This window comes from Diabrotica virgifera, chromosome 7, assembly GCF_917563875.1.
Source record: "Diabrotica virgifera virgifera chromosome 7, PGI_DIABVI_V3a".
Lineage (NCBI taxonomy): Eukaryota > Metazoa > Arthropoda > Insecta > Coleoptera > Chrysomelidae > Diabrotica > Diabrotica virgifera.
The window spans coordinates 197,510,364-197,534,434 of record NC_065449.1 but is presented as its reverse complement, the minus strand read 5'-3'; the positions used below and the strand labels follow the sequence as shown (position 1 = coordinate 197,534,434).

General features: G+C 31.7%; 2 protein-coding genes across 2 annotated transcripts in view; both read right to left on the bottom strand.

Annotated features, from left to right (window-relative positions):
• The window catches only part of LOC114329060 (rutC family protein UK114), a 45,183-nt gene extending 39,678 nt beyond the window's left edge, over positions 1-5,505 (bottom strand). Inside the window, exon 1 of the mRNA XM_050656809.1 lies at positions 5,302-5,505. Coding sequence (XP_050512766.1) covers positions 5,302-5,366 — 65 coding nt within the window. The 5' untranslated portion in view covers positions 5,367-5,505. The remainder of the gene's footprint in view (positions 1-5,301) is intronic.
• Positions 5,506-17,490: 11,985 nt separating this feature from the next.
• Positions 17,491-18,952, bottom strand: LOC114329059 (methyltransferase-like protein 25B). Its single transcript, XM_028278071.2, has one exon. It carries the CDS (start codon positions 18,845-18,847, stop codon positions 17,495-17,497), a length of 1,353 nt encoding a protein of 450 aa, XP_028133872.1. The 5' UTR covers positions 18,848-18,952; the 3' UTR covers positions 17,491-17,494.
• Between the last annotated feature and the right edge of the window lie 5,119 nt (positions 18,953-24,071).

Genomic DNA, 24,071 nt, shown 5'->3' with positions numbered 1-24,071 from the left:
AAAATAACGCATAGGAAAGGCAAGATCAGCGTTCGTAACGATTAAGTATCTTTCAAAATCAGAAGTTACGACTTAAAATCTCTATCGATGCTATGTATTTTTGACGTTATTATATGAAATAAAAGTCTGGATACTTTCTAAAACTTCTTTAAGAAAACTCGAGGTCTTCGAGATATGGTACCTATTACAAAAGCATTCTAAAAATTTCATGGGTTAATCGTGCGACTAATGTTGAGGCTCTACGTAGAATGGGCAAGAACAGTGGCGCACTCAGGAGAGGGGTGGTTTTGGGGTTAAAACCCCTCCCAGGGCATATAAAAAGTATATAAAGAATAGTAGGAAAATGTTACTTGTATTCCACAAAAAATACAAATTTCGGTGCCCAAGCCAACACCAACACTAAGGTCAATTTGAATCGTTTACAAAGCAAATGTCTCACTAACAGTGTCCCACTATCAGACAGAGTAATGTTGATAATGTTAAATGCAATACTAATAAATGTAAATATTCAACTTTATACACCCACTACAAATAAAGATAAAGAACTCTCAGTTGGTCGTCACCTCTCACCAGATTGGTACCTGGTTTTCGGGCAGGGTATGTCCCTTAGTGGCATAATATGTTAATTATTTATAACACTGCAATTATGTAATTTAAAGGTCTTTTGGTCCAATTCTGTGGCTAGTTTCATCAGCCAAATTTCATTCATACAAATAAAAACTGGAGCCCGCCAAAGCATTTGTGAGGTTTACGGCTCCACTGTGCCTTAACGGTTGCTCATACGAAAAAAATGCATAGGACCTTATTTGTAAAGAAAATAGTGGTCTTTAATTCTATACAAGTTTTGTTTCAAAAAAATGCATAGGTAATGAGAAAATCGTAAAAACATGCTCGCCAAGGGATAGGGATAGTTTCTGCAGTTTATTTTCAAGGATAGGGGTAGTTTCCGCAGGAATGTTGCAATAACCATACATATTTATGAAAAACCCTATTGATGGAGCATATGCCCATATGGGCCAAAAAGCAAAAAAAAAAAATTTAACCCCCCATTTTATTTTTTTATTTTTTTTTTTTGGCTACAGGGGTTGCATTAAGAAATTGCTTTTGGTGTCTATGCATGGGTATTAAGAACGTGCACAAAATGATATATGAAGCATTTTAATAAAGGGCATGGTGTGTGAAGGATTCCAAGAAAATCACTTTCTTTATTAATTCTCCTTTTTTGGGGTGGTTCCGGGGAAACAATGGGGGTGCATTATACAAATTTGTAAATAACACGAGTACATGGATAATCGCTGAAAGTTTTTTTACTCTAGCATAAGCGGTTCAGATGGTATAAAATGGGGTTTTTTAAAATGTAACACCCTATAATTAAAAAATGGGCAATTGCCCTTAAATGAAACCTATACCAAAAAATCAGCCACTTATTTGTTATTAATTGCCGCAGGGTTTCTTCTTGATTTCCATTACAATTAGGGAAAAAAATCTTGCCAACTTTGGGGTGCCCTCCGCTAAACGGTGGGTGATAGACATATGCTGTTCGGAAATAAATAGTAGGAAATATATCTCTAAATAGCAGGAAAAATTCTCTTCATTTTGCTATTTAGTAAATTTTTTGCGAAACGTACAGGAAGGCCTACGTTTCGCAAAAACCACAAATTACCCCCTTTAAAGGGATGAAAAGGGGGTTCCGGGGCGAAATTTTTTAAGAAAAAGTTAGTCTCATAATAAACACCCCTTGATATATGTACCAGAAAAAAAAATAAAACCGGACTTGTGGCCATTTTGCGAGGTTCAACCTCTGTTTCCTACACTAAGTAATTAACTAATTATTATGTGTGTAATTATTATAATCACATTCGGAAATCTTAATCAAAATCTAAACTAAGTAAATACTTAAGTAGACAAAAGACTGACTAGTGTGAAGACTTCTTATATCGTGCAAAAGCGCAAATAGGCCTCAGAAGGGATACCTATTTGTATTAAATAATTAAATTATCAGTAGTAATTGCACAAGAGCTCTGAAATTATTGAATTTTTCCCGAGTGACACTTTGACAGTTTTAATTTCACGAGCCGAAGGCGTGTGAAATTATGTCAAAGTGTCACGAGAGCAAAGATTCTATATTAATTTCAGAGGTCGAGTGCAATTTGTTGCGATTATTTCATGAATAAAACTGTTCAGAACCAAAATTTTATTGTAATTTATTTATGTAAGTACCATTAAACACACAGTTTTTATAAATATTTGACAATTGAAAGTCATCACTTTTATAATTTTTAAAACATTAATTGTCATTAATGTCAGTGAATGTATTTTTTCGTAGCAACGAAGGGCATCTGACGTAATATACTTAACGACGGGAGATTATCAAAAATTATCGATTTAATTCAGATTTCTTGTAGCTTTCTATTGGTCAGAATCTCCTATGAATGAAATAATCAGTAGTAATTGCACAAGAGCTCTGAAATTATTGAATTTTTCCCGAGTGACACTTTGACAGTTTTAATTTCACGAGCCGAAGGCGAGTGAAATTATGTCAAAGTGTCACGACAGCAAAAATTCTATATTAATTTCAGAGGTCGAGTGCAATTTGTTGCGATTATTTCATGAATAAAACTGTTCAGAACCAAAATTTTATTGTAATTTATTTATGTAAGTACCATTAAACACACAGTTTTTATAAATATTTGACGATTGAAAGTCATCACTTTTATAATTTTTAAAACATTAATTGTCATTAATGTCAGTGAATGTATTTTTTCGTAGCAACGAAGGGCATCTGACGTAATATACTTAACGACGGGAGATTATCAAAAATTATCGATTTAATTCAGATTTCTGTAGCTTTCTATTGGTCAGAATCTCCTATGAATGAAATAATCAGTAGTAATTGCACAAGAGCTCTGAAATTATTGAATTTTTCCCGAGTGACACTTTGACAGTTTTAATTTCACGAGCCGAAGGCGAGTAAAATTATGTCAAAGTGTCACGACAGCAAAAATTCTATATTAATTTCAGAGGTCGAGTGCAATTTGTTGCGATTATTTCATGAATAAAACTGTTCAAAACCAAAATTTTATTGTAATTTATTTATATAAGTACCATTAAACACACAGTTTTTATAAATATTTGACGATTGAAAGTCATCACTTTTATAATTTTTAAAACATTAATTGTCATTAATGTCACTGAATGTATTTTTTCGTAGCAACGAAGGGCATCTGACGTAATATACTTAACGACGGGAGATTATCAGAAATTATCGATTTAATTCAGATTTCTGTAGCTTTCTATTGGTCAGAATCTCCTATGAATGAAATAATCGAGAAAATAAACGAGAGCGGAAAAGTTTAAAGTAGTCCAGCAGTGAACAATACAAATGCACACTAAAATATACACATATTTTATATATACATATATATAATAATTATTAAACTAGCCATCAAAGCAGTTGTAAGCGTCTAAAACTGTTTATAGACCAGGGCGCATCTGTAAAAATATTACATTTGGACGTTGAGAGGTGACTCAAATTTTTTTGCAGAAGTTGCTTGAAAATAAATCAAATAATAAAATTTGAGTTATCCTCCCTCTCAAAAAGGTCCGAACATTGTTTAAATAATCAAAATGTCAAAAAATGAAGGAAAAATTCGATTTTTTTCTCCGTTTTTTGATTATAACTTTAAAAGTATTAATTTCCGAGAAAAGTTGTACTGACATAAAAGTTGCGTAATTAAATTTCCTACAATATAGATTTGATTAAAAATTAAAAAAATAGTCACCCTTGTTGCAAAATAGCAATAATTGCGAAAAAACCATACAAAAACAAGTATTCGCATTTTACGTTTTTCAACCATTTATGCTACACTTAGGACCTTCATATTTCACCCAGAAAAACTTTATGATATAGTAAAATAATATTGTAAATTTCGTTAAGATCGGTTTGATAGATTTTGCAAAATAAATTTTGAAATCCAGCTTTCGCAAAAAAAATTCATTTTTTCAAAATGTTACAGGACTGAAAATAAAGCTGATAGCAAGTTGAAATTTTTTTTGCGTATAGAAGTATACTGTCCATTTCATTTGCAATTTTGCAAAATTTAAATAGATTAAGATCACGGCGTCAGGAATTTTTTTAACTAAACATTAAATATAGGTGCTACGCGCAGGACAGCGGATAGTTTGCTCTGATTGGACATTCCAATGACCTTTGATAATGATTGATACATTTTAATTTTTATTACATTTCGATATAAATAAATAAATTTGTTTATTGCAAAATAAAAACACATACTCTATCGTTTAAAATAACACTTTAATTAGCAAAAACTTTCTTTGTTCATATATTTTAACTAAGAGAATAAAAGTTTATTATTTTGAAACATAATATGCAATTGTTTAAACAATATCTCACAAACAATAATAAAATTAGATGATTTTTGTGAAATTTAAATATTAAAATACAACAAAATATAGAGTAAGAAAATAATATATTAGATAAAGATTGGAAAAAATTTTGGTGGAAATCAACTTGTGTGAATCGAACACCGCTGTCCTGCGCGTAGCACCAAAAACTAATGTTTATTTAAAAAATTTCCTGACGCCGTGGTAATTAATCGATTTTAATTTTGCAAATTGCTAATGAAAGGTACAGTACATTTCTATAAGCAATAAAAAATTCAACTTGCTATCTGCTTTATTTTCAGTCCTGTAACATTTTGAAAAAATGATTTTTTTTTTGCGAAAGCTGGATTGCAAAATTTATTTTGCAAAATCTATTCAACCGATCCTAATTAAATTTATAGTATTATTTTACTGTATCATAAAGTTTTTCTGGATAAAATGTGAAGGTCCTAAGTGTAGCATAAATGGTTGAAAAACGTAAAATGCGAATACTTGTTTTTGTATGGTTTTTTTCGCAATTATTACTATTTTGCTACTAGGGTGACTATTTTTTAAATTATTAACCAATTTTATATTGTAGCAAATTTAATTACACAACTTTTATGTTAGTACAACTTTTCTCGAAAATGAATACTTTTAAAGTTATAATCAAAAAACGAAGACAAAAATCGAATTTTTCCTTCATTTTTTGACATTTTGATTATTTAAACAATGTTCCGGACCTTTTTGAGAGAGAGGATAACTCAAATATTATTATCTGATTTATTTTCAAGCAATTTCTGCAAAAAAAATTTGAGTCACCTCTCAACGTCCATCTCAAAACAGATGCGCCCTGGACTATTAGTATTTCTTAAGAAAAAAATTATATCTATCTATACCTATCTAATACCTACTTACCTGAGAAATGGAGGGGGTGGTGTATTTTTTGAAGTTTCGATTATTTTTCGTTCTAACTGAGCCATTATTGTTCCAAGTACACCAATAACAGAAATAGATGTAAAACAAGTATTAGTTTTAAAACACAAAAACGTGTAATTTTTTACTGAAGCTACCTGAACCTGAACGTGGTCTAGAACAGTTGTGTGTATGATAGAGATAAGTTTATAGATAATTTTATTACCTACTACTTCGACAGAACCGGTTTTAGCAATTAAATAAAAATTCTAGTCATGTATAAACAATCCTGAGAAATTTCACTAATGGAGTTTTTTAGGTGCAGATGGGATATACAATAACGAATTTACGATTATTAACTTTTGTAAAAAGCATCAGATTCAAATTATAATTAATATTTTAAGCATATAAGGTAATAAAAGGTATGTTTTACGTCAGGTAAATAGTCAGGGATGGACTAAGTAGATTCTAAAAAAAATAACAACAATAAAAATCCTACAGTAAGGGGCGAAAATCTTTATCAGTATCACTTGTCAAATGTTGCAAAAAGTTAAAAAATTTCACAATCGTCATAAGGCCGTATGTCGATTCTAAGATTTTCAAACTCTTTGTTACGTTTGACAAACCATACGAAAATAATTTTACTGTGCAAATTTTTATTTTGCAAGCAAAGTTGTAGGTTTGTTCCACGATTAAATCTATATAAAAAAAAACAAAAATAACTAAAAAAAATTTCAGGTGAGTTGAAAAAAATCCATTGTGAAAAAGTGTAAGTATCCATCGTTATTAAATGAGTAATTAATAGTGTAACTCTCAAATTTTGAGAGTTACAACGTTTTTATTAATTTGATCAAAACCGGAAATGAAAATTTCCGTTTTGGCAGTTTTTGGCTTAATAGCTCTTAATTACTGAAACGGAATCCATCGTCAGTGCTTCTCTACCGACTGCAGTTTTTCAGTCAAAGCTGGACAAACTACAGAGTTCTATTAAATAACCTAGAGGTCGAACTCTTTATGGTCGTAATAAGACAGAATTGAAGCCAGCTACAGGGCGCGAAGACAATAACGAGTTAAAGTCTCTCTTCGGAACGGAAAATGTAATCAGATATATAAAGGCCAATTAGACCAGGACTAATCTGTAAAAAAAAACGTGTATTTTTGGATGTGAGAGGTGGCATTCGGACTTTTGCAGGGAAAGTTGGGTGACACCTTCAGGAATAATAATTGACTTATGCTACTTCTCAAATATGAATAAAAAAATTAAAATATTTAAAAATTTCGAAAAACATCGACTTTTTTCTGCTTTCTTTGCTTATAACTTTAAAACGATTCGTTTTGGAACAAAGTCGTACAGAAATAAAATAAAGATAATTGAATTTTGTATGATATACGACTGGTCCAAAATGTCTTAAGGTATTACCTTTTCTGCAATATAGCAATACATACAAAATAAGGGGGCAAAATACGCCTGTTGTTATTCAATGTTTCTTAATCACTTTGGTGGCACTTAGAACCTTAGTAATTCGCTTAGAAAATTCTTATAACTTACTTAAATGGTCTACCAAATTTCATTAAAATCGACCTAATAGATTTTGCATAATAATTTTGCAATCTAAATGTTTTTAAAAAAGTTCAAATTTTTTTAAATCTTTCTGAACAAAAAGTAGACCATTTAGAAGTTGGCTAATTTTTTTACATATAAAGAGGTGCTCTACCTATCTAATACACTTTACAGAATTAGAATCGGATTATTTAAGGGGCCTCAGCAATGTTTTAAAGTTACAAACAATTTTTTGGCTTATAAACAAATAGCTTTGTTTAATAATAAAAAAATTAATTTTTAGCAATGCAAATAATTAAAACCGGTACAATTTGATTTAAACTTTCAAATGCTGTCAGCAGAATTGAATTTTTCGATTTTTTGAACCTCGTTTATCTCGAAAACTATGCATCCTACGAGAAAACTTGTAAGAACATTTTTTGCTTAGAATTACCCAAGAAATACAAAAAAATGTTTTATTTTGCGGAAAATCGATATTATGTAATTCCTTAAGTTCTTTGTTTATAACAATCTTATTGACATCCGGATCAACTGTTACCCAAAAAATTCGTGTTCTACGGGTCAAAATACATAAAAAAACTTGGGTAAGTCCATCTAAATAAAGGAGGCCGTAGCACCCCCTCCTGGCCAAGCACTAATTTGTTTATAAGCCAAAAAATTGTTTATAACTTTAAAACATTGCTGAGGCTGCTTAAATAATCCGATTGCAATTCTGTAAAGTGCATTAGATAGGTGGAGTGCTTTTTTATATGTAAAAAAATTGACTAATCTTTGTATGTTCTAGTTTTTGTTGTGCAAGATTTTAAAAATTTAATTTTTTAAAAAAAGTTTAGATTGCAAAATTATTATGCAAAATCTAGTAAGTCAATTTTAATGAAATTTGGTGGACCGTTTTAGCACATTACAACAAGCGAATTAGGAAGGTTCCAAGTGTAACCTAAGTGATGGAAAACATTGAATAAAGACAGGCTTGTTTTGCCCCCTTATTTTATATTTATTGCTATTTTGCAGCAAGGGTGATAAATTAAGACATTTTTAAACAATCGTAGCTGATAGAAAATTTAATTATCTTTGTTTTATTCCTATACGACTTTGTTCCAAAATGATTCGTTTTAAAGTTATAAGCAAAGAAAATAGAAAAAAAAAGAAATTTTTTGAAATTTTTAAATATTTTATTTTTTTTATTAATGTTCCGGGCATATTTGAGAAGGAGCATAAGTCAATTATTATTAACAAAGTTATCACCTAACTTTATCCGCAAAAATCCGAATGCCACCTCTCACATCCACCTAAAAACAGATCCTTCCTGGTCTAAATAGACTCGGATGTGCTACGCAGTAACGACAATCCCTTAATAGACAATGTGTTTTGGTAAAGGCCAGATGGGATGAAAAGATCTGTAGAACGGCCTAGAAAAAGGTGGAAAGATGCCGTCAGAGAAGATCTGGAGAAAATTGAAGTAGTGAGACAATGGGAAATAGTGGCACAGTACCGACAAACATGGGAGGTAATAGTGCCTAAACGCGGCAAATACTCAGGAAAAGTTGTAACGCCATTGATGATGATGATGATGATGATGATGACAGGGTGCGGAAAAAATAACGGGGCAGAATTTGAAAATGAGAAAAACTCCATATAAGAAAATTTTAAAAGATCTCGTTTAGGTTAGCTTTATTTATGATTTTTGAAGTGAATTTTCTTTCAAACTAGAATATCAGTATGTCACTGGTGTTCTGCATCTTTCCAACCCCCTTTCAAAGAATGAAATACAACATCCATTGTCTGAATCAACTGTGTTGCATTTTGATGAAGGGTTACCACGTTACCAATATAATAGGTACCATGTTCACCACAAATCCTACCAGTGTGTTAGTGTGTACCTAATGTTGAATGGGATTAATGTCCATCAATGAACTGAAATAACAGGTGAGACATTTTTTGGTCAACCAACACTTATTTTGGTTTAACTGTACCTTGGAGTCTATTTATTGATTATGAACATTACAAAAGTCATGATAATCATAAATCTCAGTCTAGTACTAAAGAACATTTCTTTTCTGGACTACAGCTGGAATTAATTTTGGAAACCACCTTACAGTCAGTAACAATTTCTAAACCAAATGTATAACCGAAAAGAAACAAAGTAAATTCTTAAAGGTTATGATTTCAGAACAAAGTCAAGGAGGAAGTAAGATAGTTTTATTATCAGTTGAAGCATAGTTTTTTTTTTATTTTTATCAATGTCATTTATATATTGTGTTTAATTCTTGTTAAATAGAGTACTTATAATGGTTAAATTATTATTTCTTCCTGTTAACTACTACATTAACATTTATATTTGATAATATCATATTTGGAAAGTTAAGTTACACATTAAAGACAAAAATATATTAATTATATCTGAAGTAACAGGTACATAATAGTTTTACAGAACAGATTGTAACATGTACTGATAATAACATAACTAATGCAAATGGTAGTGGATTGGTCATTAATAAAGAAAAAATGAGTAGGTACCTATATAAGAATATTCTACAATAAAATAACATTTTAGATATATAAACAGTGGATAAGAAGTGTTATAACATGATTACAGGGTAGTACTGTGTCTATATTCGTTGGTGTTAGATATATAACATAGTGATGTTAGAAGAGAATATTCTCGAGAACGAGAATATTCTCGGCCAGAAAATTCTCTCGAGAATATTCTCGGCAAAAATTTTCTATATTTTCAAAACCCGAAACAAAAATAAAAACTAGATATGGGTCAAATTACTATAATTTAAAAAATATGTAGGTATATTGTTTTTGCCAATTCCATGAACCTCTAGGAACCTCTACTGTCAATATTTATTGTTTTGGTGCAATATTAATGTGCAAATATTTAGAATGGTGTTCATTTAAGCAGAGAAGAACAAGTTGAGGAAACTGAGTTTGTAGATAATTTAGCAACTTTAAAATATGATAATGAGTCGGCTGAAATAATGGCAGATTTGCCACTTTATCGGTCTAAGGAGGGATTTTTTGAAAAACCATACGTTGTAAAATAAACTGAAAAACTAGACCCAATTATATGGTGAAAAGGTACATGTTTCGGAACAAAATTAACTAAAATAGTAGTTGATATATTAAGAATGCCTTCATCCAGTGCAGCGACTGAAAGAAGTTTCAGTACTTATGGTTTTTTTACCCACTCCTCTAAAAGAAACCGGCTCACTGCTGAACGGGCTCGTAAGGTAACTTTTATTGCTCACCATTTAAAATTGTTAGAAGTAGACCAAGCTAAGCTGGCCATTCGTGAAAAACAAAATCCCACAATTTCTCATCAGGAGGTACATTGAAATTCAGAATGTAGGTGACTAGGATGTGCTAATGATAGAAATAGATTCTGAATCTGAGACCTCACCTTTTATCATACCACATCGATTATTTGCTATTTAGAAGAAAATTTTATTTTTTTTTTATCAAAGAAATTTTGTGTTTTCTGTTGTTTTTGTATTTTTTTATATACAAATAACACTGTTGTTTCGTCTCATAATTTTGTATATAAGATCATGATTTTTAATACCCTATTTTCCATCTTCAACAATATTCTTAAGCGCGTCATATGGGGTTCATTCTCAGAAAATTCTAAATATCGAGAATATTCTCCGATTTTTCATTCTCGAGAATTTTCCAACACTAGTAGTACATCTGCATGACCAGAGAGGTAGAAGGCTTTATTTGGGAATATATTATGCAAATCGCCTGGCGATAATGGAGTACCGATCAAGAGATCAAACTAAGTGAAAATAAAAATATCAAGCTTTGGCCAAACTGAGAAAAAACATCTTTACAAGGGAACAATGCAGTCATTGTTTTATTACACAAGAAAAGAAACACAAAAGACCAAAAAAACTACCATTATATCAGTTTGATATCACAGAAATTATCAAAAAAGGCCAGAGGCTAAGATAGACTTCTATCAGCCCAGAGAACAAGAATACAACAAACCATTAGCACTGATAGACTAAGAGAAACAATGAACAGACAGATTGCTGAATAGCATAATATAGCACACTAACATAATCAAATATAGCAGCTACCTATCAAGATACCATGGCTAGAGTAAGACTATCTGAAAAAAACAATTAATTCTGTATACAGCAAGGAGTACAATAAGGAGACACCACCTCTCCAAAACTATTCATGACACTTTTAGAACATACTTGTAGGAATGACATAATATGTTGAGTATCTCTCTGATAGACCGAATCCAAAAGGAAAACATATGTTTTCCTTTGCATGCGGCATGAAAACATGCCGCCGTTAATGAATTATCGGAGAAATATAATATTGAAACGTCACAAATGATAAAACCAAAAATTCTAATTACGGGGGTTAAACAAAATGAACTGGTTGATGAAACTGTGTTTTTAAATAATATTAAAAAACAAAATTTCTTAGAAACGATGTCGACCAACGAGATAAAAATTATTAAAAAATACGTCCCTAAAAATAAAAATTATTATAGTGTTATTGTTGAAACCTCTGCAGATGTGTTTAAGCACTTAATTAATAAACAGAAGATCTTCATTGGTTGGAAAAGTTGTCGTGTGTACGAACATATTAACGTGTTACGGTGTTTTAAGTTTTGGCGCTTTAACCATAAAGCCGAACACTGTACAGAATTGTGTGTGCAGAATGTGCTGGTCCACACAAGAGCAGTGAGTGTAAGGCAGATGAAAAAAAGTGTACAAACTGTAAGTATGCGCACGAAGTTTTAAAAATCTCTGGAATAAAATTTAATCATTCGGTCTTCGATAAGACATGCGTGTCTTACAAGCGAGCATGTGACCAAGCAAAATCCAGAACGAAATACATCTAGCAACTACCGGTAAGTCATCAGAACAATTCAAATCCAAATGGTTTAATCTTATGTGTTAATATAGAAGGTCTAACAACCCATTTTTGTGAGTTAAAACAGTTATTAACAGATTTTCAACCGTTTCTTGTAGTTGTAACGGAAACTCACATAACTAATGATATTGTTGAAGCTGAATACCAGATAAAAGGTTACAATTGTTCTGTAAATTATTCCACTAGCAGACACACTGGAGGGGTAATCTGTTATGTACGTAGTCATATTATTTACCGAGAATTGAAACAATTTTCAATTCAAATGGAGTATTGGTGCACACTTCTTAAAGTAACGATTGGTCAAAAGCATTTAATTATTGGTGGTGTATATAGATCACCAAATGGATCTAGTGCTGTATTTTTTGATTTTCTTCAACAATTATTTGAGTTAGAAGAAATATGTACAAATGACATTGTAATGTTGGGAGATTTTAATGTAAATGTGTTAAATGTTTCTGTAGTTGGGACTAAACTCTTAAATATTATTCAAGCAGCTGGATGTAAACAAATCGTTAAAATACCAACACGAATTACTGCAAACTCCAGAACTCTAATAGATCTAATTATCACAAATTGCAAACTTCAAGAAACTGACCGAACTTTTCCGAAATTTACTGATCACGACATTATTGGTACGTCCATTAATATTTGTGCAAAAAAGAATTTAAAAATGGTATCTTCAAGATATATTACGCCTGAGAAAATTGAAGCAATTAACATTGATTTAATTGGAAAAGATTGGAATTATTCGTCTACCAATGTTGACGTTTTGTATGAATACTTTTTAAATAATATCAGAAGCAGTTTGGATAAGATAGCACCAACCCAATATAAATTCCGTTCTGATAGTAGTTATTGGATTGATGAAGAAGTACGAAATTTACAAAGAGAAAGAGACATCTGTTTTTCAACATTTCGGTACACGAATAATCCATTAGATTTTCAACGGTACAAACGGAAGAGGAATGAAGTTGTTACTTTAATTAGAAGAAAGGAAGAAATATTTTACGAGCAAAAAATTGATCAATGTCGCTGTGACAGTAAAAGAATGTGGAGTACTTTAAAAGAAATTGTAAATAGTAGTAATAAATAATACATCGAATTTTAGCAGTTAAATGTTACTAAAGACTTAAATAAGTTTTACTTTGATAGTATTGAGGAGATTGCTCAAAATATTCCTAGATCCTCAAATTTTTCTGAAATACAGCTTGATATTGTTTCTAAGATTAATTCTTTTCCCATCATTTCACTTGGTAAATTGCATAAAGTGGTAAGTAGTTTAAAAAATAAAGCAACTGGTGACGATATTCTGACAGTGTCACTGTTGAAAGGGATATTTTCAGTGGTGGGTTACCCATTGTTAAACATAGTTAATACCTGCCTGCAAGCAGGAGTTCTGCCGTCAGTATTAAAATGTAGTACCATAATACCTGTACCAAAAATAAGTAAACCACAGGCGTTTGAAGATTTTAGGCCGATTAATTTACTTCCGATAATCGAAAAAATCATTAAATTATTAGTTTATGATCACTTATTTAACTATTTAAATGAATATAATTTGCTGTTTGTAAATCAATCTGGTTTTAGATGTAGACACTCTACTGAAACTGCATGCCAGTTAGTATGTAACACATGGAAGAAAGATATAGATGACGGTAAAATAGTAATTAGTGTCTTTGTAGATTTAAAAAGGGCTTTTGAAACAATAGACAGGCAGATGTTATTAACGAAATGCAAAAATTATGGAATAACTGGAGTTGTGTTCAAATGGCTAGAAAATTATCTAAACGGTAGATGTCAAAAAACTAAAGTAAATAATAATATTTCAGACGAAATAGGTACTGTATATGGAGTTCCCCAAGAAAGCGTTCTTGGACATTATTGTTTATTTTATATATAAATGATCTACATCTCTATCTTAAAAATTCATTTGTAAATCTGTTTGCAGATGATACATTAATTTCTGTCTCTGGACAAGATTTTAATAATTTAGTTCAAACAATAAATGATGAATTAGATATTCTTAATAATTGGTTGATGGCAAATAAATTGAAACTAAATGCTCAAAAAACTAAGTGTATTATTTTGGGTACTAAGATAAATTGTTCTAAATTTAATCAAGGAAATTTTAGTATTAAAATAGGTGAAGATATAATAAGTTATGTAGATGAAATTAAATATCTTGGAATTTTATTTGATCCACAGTTACATTTTACCAAACATATAAATTTTCTGTGTAAAAAAATTGGTAAAAAAATCGGTTATTTCTCTAGAATATCTAAAGGGCTTTCCCGATGGTCTAGGAAGGTTGTGTATAATACAATAATATTTCCGCATTTTAATTATTGTATGTCACTGTTTATTTCATGTTCAAATGAACAGGTATATCGTTTGCAGTTGCTTCAAAATAAAGCTATGAGAATTGTCCTTGGATGTAGCAAGTATACCTCTATAAACTTTATGCTGGAAACATTAAATTTTTTAGATGTTAATCAGCTTATTACTGAGTCATGTTTGGTGTTAATATTTAAAATTATTAACAAGCAAGCTCCTCAATACTTCAATAATTATGTCATTAAAAGATCACTTTTGTTAGGTCAGTATAATTTAAGATTTGATAATTATCATATTGAAAGGTTCAATACAAGTGCCATGGAAAAAACTCTTTTTTGTTGAAGGACTAAGAATATTTAACAGTCTACCATCTAGCATAAAAGATTCACCAAATGTTAAAGTCTTCAAAAGTAGGTTAAAAAAATTGTATTTTAAGAATTAGTTGATTTTTCGTTTTTAAGTTATATTTATTTAAATATATGTAAATGTTTATTTGTAATGTAATAGCTAAAAAGCTAAATAAATCCTCAGATTTAGCCATACGGCTCACACTCCCTCTAAGGGGAAAATTGACTCGTCCCAGATACCTACGGTATCAAAAGGATTGAGCTCTGGTGGGACTCTTTCCGTGTTATCGAGCCCTAGGTGACTTGGAATGCAGGTGTATCTCCCAGAAATTTTCGTACGCATCTGGCCGTCGCGAGTAGTACAGCTTTCTGCATGGTCTTATAAAGATGTTCATTCAGACCCAGCTTTTTTATGCTTTCGAGGAGAGTCTTCGGAATGACTCCAGTAGTAGAAATAATAATCGGTATCGTCTGGGTACTTTGCATTCTCCATTGCCTTCGTATTTGAATTTCTAGATCTCTGTATTTGGCGATCTTTTCAGTAAATTTACTACGTAGATTATTGTTGTTAGGTATCGCCATATCAATTAGTGTTGTTTGTCTTGTTAATTTATTAACTAGTACGAGATCTGGTCTATTATGTGCCACTGTTTGGTCTGTGAGCACAGTGCGGTCCCAGTATAGCTTGTTGCCATCCTCAAGCATACTCTCAGGGACGTATTGATAATACGGGAGATGGTCTGTTTGGAGAAGTCCCAGCTTGATAGCTATCTCTTGATGAAGGATTTTTGCTACTGCATCATGCCGTTCCTTGTATTCAGTTGCAGCAAATGCCTGGCAGCCCCCTGTAAGATGTTGGATGGTTTCTTGGGCTTGACATCCATATCGGCATCTGTCGTTTTGAACCTGAGGGTCTTTGATGATATATTTCAGGTAATTTCTGGTTGGTATAACCTGATCCTGAATGGCCAGTAATGAACCCTCCGTTTCAGGGAACATCTTTCCTGATGTCAACCAGTAGTTCGACGCTATATTGTCGACATAGTCTTGGCTGACCTCATTGGGATGTCGCCCGTGCAGAGGTTTACCCATCCAGGCGCGCACTTTTTCGTCCTTAGTAAGGTGGTTTATGCGCATTTCTGGTTCCCTCAGTTTGATCGGTGTTGTGTCATCTACTGCGCAGATAGCGCGATGTAGAGTAGATGTCTCAGCCTGCATCTGAAAATAAGTTCTTAAATTAGCAATTTGTTTGTCTAATTGCTCACGTATATCCATAAGTCCTCTTCCTCCTAGATTCCGTGGTAATGTTGTTCTTTCTACTGCACTTTTAGGATGGTGTTTTTGTGCCTTTGTGAGGTGTGTTCGCACTTTTCGCTGAAGAGCTTCTATATCTGTTTTTGTCCACTTAACAATACCAAATGAGTAGCTAAGCGCGGAACATGCGTAGGTGTTTAGTGCCTTAAACAAATTTCTACTGTTAAGGTGTGAGCGAAGCAGCTGTTTTACCCTTCGTATAAACTCAGTAGTTATCTCTGTTTTCATTTGTTTATGGTCAATTTTCCGCGCTTGCTTTACTCCAAGATATTTGTACATATCGTTTTCACCCATGGCCTCGATGTTCTGGCCATTTTGCATATCGAATCCTCCGGGCTGTACTTTTCCTCTGACTATATTTAAAATACGGCACTTGTCTAGTCCGAAGTGCATACTAATCCTATTATTATTATTATTATTATGTTGTAGAAAAAAGCACATAACTAAAATAGAATTATGAAATGAATGAAAATGAATGTTGACGATTTGTTCATTTCATCGTTCCTTGTTAGAAGTCAGTCTAACCATACCCCGGTGTAAATATTTGAATATTTACACCAACCTCTCAGTTAATTTTGAGTTAAATCAGTCTTCTTGCGAAGCCTCTTTGATAACGGGTAGACCCAAAAACATGGTGTCAGAAGATGGCAAGAGGCTCAATTTGAATCAAAACGAAACCGTTTATTTTATTTTTAAAATGGAATTTTAAAATGGCCGAGGAAGACCCATGTTCAGTACTGGATATGTATGGATTGATGATGACGATTATGCAACTATATTTTTATTTATTGTTGTTTTATTAACCCTCACAAGTTCTGTCCGGTAAAAATCTGTACATTATGAATCCTAAACATTGTGTGATTATAAGTGATCCCATAATATATTCAGCAATCATTATCATTAGTTTCATGAAATTTTCTCATGTCATTTTAATACAAGTTACTATTTTTACTGGGAACAATTTTGGAAGCAAAAATTAAAATGCTGAATAAACTTATTAAAGCAAAATTGTTATTAGGCCTACAGTAACTTATGCATCAGATACATTGTTATTAAATGTAAAAGCAAGAAATGGTGCAGATATGGGAACAAAATGTACTAAGGAAAATATTTGGAGGAAAAATGGAGAACAGCGTTTGGACCAGAAGGACAAATGAAGATCTGGCAGAGTTATATGGGGAACCCAGCATACTAGGAGTAATAAAAACCCACCGACTAAGATGGCTAAGACACATACAGAGGATACAAGAAGGTACACTACCGAAAATGCTTCTGCCAAATACAATTGGAGGACGTCAGAGAAGAGGTTGACCCAGAACAAGGTGGAAAATGGATGTAGAAGATGGCCTAAAAACACACATCACAAAATGGAAGATAAAAGCAATGGACAGAAACCAATCAAGCCATAGACCTAGTAGGCTTCATGTACTAATTATTATTACTATTAAAGTTGTGCCTTATTCAGAGAAAAAATAGTAAATTACAGTAATCATAGTAGGTATATTTAAAGCGTATGTTTACCAAACAATTACAGTCGGAAAAATGAAAGAATACCCATGAACAACCACATCAATCACTTATTTTGTGTTTGCTGTCCCTTTCTATAAATAACAATCGTTTGTTATTGAAAAAGACAGCAAATAGAAAATAAGTGATGGATGGGATCGTTCATGGGTATTCTTTCATTTTTCCGACTGTAAGTAATATGAAGAATACTTAAAACAAATAAATACAATATAAGTTATACATCTTTTCTTTTATTGGCTGATAGAACTAAATTCCTTGGAGAAATATTACAATCAAATAAAGGTAGTATCTTACATTCACTACCGTTTTCAGTAACATAAAGCCACCTATCTAATAAAATAATATTTTCAACCAAAGGAGCTAATAATAATCTAATAGAGTAAAACGAAACCACTTTTCTCCATGTTGTGGTTATCAAATCTTCATAAAATAGTACCTTTTCATCTGGAAGGTTAGGTAAATTATTATTATCACAGACTTTTTTTACATAATTAACAAAAGTCAAATTATCAGTATACTTAACACTGCCTACGATAGAATGTTTCAATTCAGGATCCACTGATGTTAAAAGATCTTCTAAGGCAGCTCTATAGGCATGGATTTTAAGTTTTTCATATTCAGCATCATTCTTTAACTTTTCTGAGTAGTTTTCTATAGCATGGCAAGCTATCTCACATACCAAATACGATAGAACAATATTTTGTGCTTTACAAAAGTTACTTAATGGAAAACAAGATTCAGTTGTGGGGTTTAAAGTAATTTTCATATAACAACAACTGGCAATATTAATAAAAACTATATTAGGGCATTCCATATACAGTTTAAGAAGTGTAGCACCCAGATCCCCACATGGATGAAGTCCTACGATTCCAAATCTAACATTTTTATTATCGAAAGCATTTTGCACTATTGTCAAAAAGTCTTGAACTGTTATATCCTTTGTAATTCTTTTATTTATATGCACAGTTTTAAAAGTATTCTTTATGTGACAAATGTTTCTTTTAGTTAAAGCATTTTCAAAATTGCTATCCATAGATTCTGCTAGCTTTGTGAAAGCCTCTACAGCTTCTACAGTACACACTTTAATGCCATAACCATATGAAAGCATTCGACTTAAATGTCCCACACCAGAACCAATATCCACAATATGAAAACAGTTCGTTTCTTTAGCGAGTCTGTAACACAATTTTGCCATAATATCAATTTCATGTCTTTTCTTCAACTTCACGTTTTTCCAAAAAAAATTCATGAACTTTTTGTTGTCTTTAAATGGAGAAATTTCTGGAGAAATGGGCAAATCTGCTCTTCTCCTAGGAAGAGTAAAATTGTCAAGTACACTACGTAAACAAAGCAGAGTTAGAGGATGTACCATACCATTTAATGGCTTAGATAAATTTAAGAGATCACTTAATTCACTTATTTTAATTTCTTCAAAATGATTACTCCATGATGTAGATAACTTGTTCCAGTGATTCTCTACATAGTAATCGGATACATATGAATTTAAAACGTTATAAAATGTTTGATAAACTTTATGACATGTCAATAAACGCTTTTCAATATCCATTTTATACGATTTCTTAAAAAGGAAAATAATTAAACCAAAAATGTGGCAAACAAAACCAAAACATAAACCAATCAACCAACATAAATCTTAACCTCTTATTTACAAAATCTTCTTCTTCCTTCGTCTACTTCTTTTTATTGGCTTACGTGCTCATGCATCCGTCATGCCCCAAGGAATGCTGCAACACTATTTACACAAAATTAGTCAATCTATTATTTTTGTAATACATAACATAATTTTTTTATTTTTTTTATTTAGCTAATGCCTCGACAACAGAACTAATGGCCATTGGCATGGTATGTACGATGAATTTTTGCAGTTAGGTACCTAGTGTCATGTGTAGTGTGTGTGTGTTGAGTAAGTGTCTTGTTACTTTGCAAAGTCGACGTCATTGTCTTTGCAGATTGTATTTATAATCATAAAATTTGCTTTTTTGGCTATGATTTTATTTGTTTGAACTTGTTTGGATACAAGCAATACATTTAGATATAGGTAATTCGATACAATCGATACAATAATTAATAACAGTTATAGCAGTCATAAAGTTACTTTAACAGTCATAAAGTTACTTTAAAATTAACATGAGACTTTACGACTGTCAGTAAACAGAATAGCTGGTTTTTTATATGATTCATAAGGGGATAGGCGCAAACTTTCGGCTCCAATGCTATTTAAATAAGATTCATTTTTTTCGAATCCTGAGAAAACTAATAAGTATTTTTGAACAATTTAAACGCAGACTAAAATATTACGTTATTACCGTGGTCCGAAAGTTCCTTTAAACTTCTAGGTAGGTATGTATAATGTTTATTTTAATAAGTTACAGGGGTGAAAAACTAAGAGAAAACTTAGTGTGATTTTTAATTTCAAATATCTCATTCAAAAGAAAGTTTTTATTTATTTTAAGGTACTTTCGAACCTCGGTAATAATTTAGTCTTTCATTATGCGTTTAAATTTTTCAAAAATATTTATTAGTTTTTTCAGAATTTGAAAAAAATTAACACCATGATCTACACCACATCTTTTTGAATGCCCGATTAATGTTATTCCTAATTTTGATATATTATATACACAAAATTCATTTCCATGAACTTTAAAACGCCACTCTCTATATACAATGTTCTAAGTTCCCTAACGAAAAAATCAGTTAATATAATAATGCGTTTTCTTGCACTTAACCAAATAAGCTTATATAAACTGCAATGCGTTTTCTTGTAATTAACAAAATAAGCTTACAAATTGCAAGGCTCAACTGTTTATATGTATTAGCGTTATAATATGTTGCTATTCGCCATTTAATTTATGTTTTAATTATACTTAATCCGACCTATTTAAACTCATTTCATTATATCACACCTCATCAAAAGCTTTTAACAAGAACATAGTCAGCGATTTTGATATGGCTTTAGAGCCAGACTACATCAAGATCGCCTATAAATCGTGCTGGTAATCGCGTTGCAGCGAAACTACCAAAACCAAAAAGAAGAAGAATAATGAGAAGAAGAAGAAGAAGAATTTTGAGTTGTTTATTAAATTATATTCAAAATTTAAGAACATTCAAAAGTCATCTCTAAGTAAATGGTGACAATGTTATTGTCAAGTAATGTTTATGTACATATACATACCAGTGATATTTTTACTACACGTAATTTGCCGTGTAAAGAAAGAAAACGTAGGGATAGCCGTAAAATTTTTTTGCCTGCGCTCTTAAGGGCATGGGTGCAAATATTTTACGGCTATCCCTACTTTTTCTGTCTTTAGACGGCAAATTACGTTTAGTAAAATTCTCACTGGTATGGATATGTAAACATTAGGTACTTGACAAATGTCATCATTAACTTTAAAGAGATGGCTTTTGAATGTTCTTGGATAACTGTTTCTTGTAAAATTGCATCATTAATTCAGTTAATTAATATGATAATTTTTTCACTAACTATGTATTCAGTGATTGTCATAATTTATATACTGTACAACAAAAACTAATACTCAATCGAGAAAAGCGGAAAAGTAATAAAGTGATTTTTTAATAATATATTGTTATTATGGAACGCTTACAATTTTGAACATCTTTAAAAACAAAATACTTGGATCACAGAATATATCCTGCTGTATTCTCTACTTGGATCTTCCATAAATAATAAACAATAAATAACTTTTTATTAAGTTCACGTCTTAAAAATCAATTATTTATCAAATACACTATCAATATTATTTAATCAACAACCCAAAATATTCCCGATGCCATGTCAAATACCTATTTAAAATTCTCACTGCCTTGTCACCATATTCTATTCGACTCAGTGCGTTGTATGGCAAAGATAGCGAATGTTCGATTTGGAAAATATCACCACGGACTTGGTGTCCATTTTTTTCAAATCCTGAAAAAACTAATATACATATATTTTTAAAAAATTTAAACGCAAAATGAAAGACTAAATTATTAACGAGGGCCGAAAGTTCCTTAGAATAAATAAAAAGTTTCTTTTGAACGAGATATTTGAAATTAAAATCACACTACATTTTCTCTTAGTTTTTCACCCCTGTAACTTGTTAAAATAAACATTACAGAAGTTTTCAGGCACTTTCGGCCCTCGGTAAGAACGTAATCTTTTATTCTGCATTTAAATTTTTCAAAAATACTTATTAGTTTTCTCAGGATTTGAAAAAAATGAATCCCATTTAAATAGCATTGGAGCCGAAACTACGTACCCATCCCCTTATTAATGGGCAATGAACAGAGACAATACCTACTGATACTGATGTAGCTACTCAAAAATATTTCGCCTAATGTTTTAGGCGATAGACAGTGAAATCTTTTAAGTAAATACGATCATATAGACGGAGAGCTAGAGCCGAAAAATCATCGTCATAAGTAATATGGAGTTTTTCCTGTGAAATGTGTCCATTGTATATTGACAATTATGACCCCTTTCAGGCTGACATATGACACCTCAGTGGATACAGGAAGTAGCAATAAGGGTCGAAAGGGGAAAGTTAGTGCAGTCATTAAAGGTTTTCACCTCCTATTTTGTTAAACCTGATTTGCATGAAAATTGGTGACTAGTTAGAGCATACCTCAAGAAACAAAACTGAAAACTATTTGATTAAAAATAACCCCACAATACTTTTTGAGTTATTAATGATCAAAGATTTGTCTATTTAAGAGCAGACGCGTGAAGTTACGAATGATAATAAGAACTTATTAATTAATTGTATGTTAGTAAAATAATATTTTTATATTATTTCGATATTTAATTAAATTTTTTCTGTCAATATAAACTGAATATATCCAATAATGGGTACATTTGACATATTCGAATACACTTTTGCTAAGTTTATAATATCGAAATAACATAAAAATAATATTTTAGTAACATACAATTAATTAATATGTTCTTTTTATCATCCGTAACTTCACGCATGTGCTTTTAAACAGACAAATCTTTGATCTTTAATAACTCAAAAAATATTGATTTATTTTAATAACGTGATATAACAAATGTTACTTATAAATTGTCCCTCTATCGATTTGCGGGGTTATTTTTAATAAAATAGTTTTCACCCTCGAGAAGGGGTGGTATCCACCCCCAGGTTAAAAGTGCAAGTTGGCACTAAATCATTTTTATTTCTTGGGGTATGCTCTAACTAGTCACCAATTTTCATGCAAATCGGTGGAGGTTTAACAAAATAGGAGGTGAAAATCTTTAAAGACTACACTAACTTTCCCGTTTCATCCCTTATTGCTACTTCCTGTATCCACTGAAGTGTCAGCCTGAAAGGGGTCATAATTATTAATATACAATATACACATTTCACATGCCAAACTCCATATTACTTATGACGATGATTTTTCGGCTCTAGCTCTTAGACTAATAGGAGGGGCAAGTTAGCCAGGGGCTGAATAATTGCTCAGGACTGCTTACCTCTCAGGGCAGCGTTTTGTCGCCGTTATTGTATAACATTTTTGTTTTATACAAAATATTTTTATACATTTTTGTTATATTATTGTTATATCATGTCCACTGATGAGAACTAGCACGACCCTATAAATAGATGCACGGCAATTTACACCGTGTCAAAAGGAGAACAGAAGAATTAAGAGACTGAAAAACTACATACAGAGAATAACAGAATACCTATATTGATAAATGAAATATCAAAATCAACGCGGATATGACTCAATTAATTATCATCGACGAACAGACCAGAACACCAAAAGAAAAAAATTTGAATACGAGGGAACATAATACTAAGAGACGAAGTTTGTAAGTACGTTTTGGTTTACCCCGGCAGAAGATTCAACTAAAAATATACAAGAAAATAAGAGAAAGGTGTCAGTTGCAAAGAAAATGATCCAAACATACATATTAAGCACTATTCCCTCCAAGAAGATCCATTTATACCAGGCCTACGTTAGAATGGTGATGTGGTATGCAGTCCCAGTATGGAGCTCCACACCAAAGATGGTATGCTACAGAGTCATCGAGGGATTCCAATGGCAGGATAGGGTTACCAATGCAGTCAACTAAGAAGGCTCCACTACACATCACTGACAGACTTGACCAAAAAGAGAACCAGAAAACTCTAACACCAGACCACGAGACGATTAGTTGAGAGCAAATACATCTTTATCAACAACAGTAATTATTGGAAGAAAATCATAAACTTAGTGACTCAGTTGGTTGATGACGATAACTGAGCAAACAAAAGACTCGAAATAACGAACCAAGCAGAGTTGTAGGTAAAGATAAAGAGGCGAGAAAAGTGTCTACTAAAGCAGACCTACAGAAGCCTAGCGGGGTCAGATCCAGAAACCCGAACAGGATACCCAAACAGTAGTTATTAGTTATAGGCATAACGGTATAAGCGGAATAAGTGTGAAAATGTAATAGTATGAAGACAATAAACGTTTTTATTTTATTTTTTCTATTCTCACACTATAATATATCAATTATGATTTCACTATCTTTATCATAATGAACTTCATTATGATACAGATGTTCATTAAGATACAGATTTTTAACCAATAGAATCGCGATATGGCATTTGCGATAAAGGTAGCGCACGTGCAGTGACCAATGGCGAGTCAAATACATACGCTTTGACAGTTCTCAATAGTAAACAAACTGTCAAACTGACAAACTACTTAATTTGTTTGCGTTACAAAATTAATCAATTGGAATATATTTTTTTGTTGTAAATGATCATAGAAAAATCGGGTAT

What these genes read in the sequence shown, in the direction of transcription:
- LOC114329059 (XM_028278071.2), bottom strand. Translation starts at nt 18,847, where the DNA reads ATGGATATTGAAAAGCGTTTATTGACATGTCATAAAGTTTATCAAACA.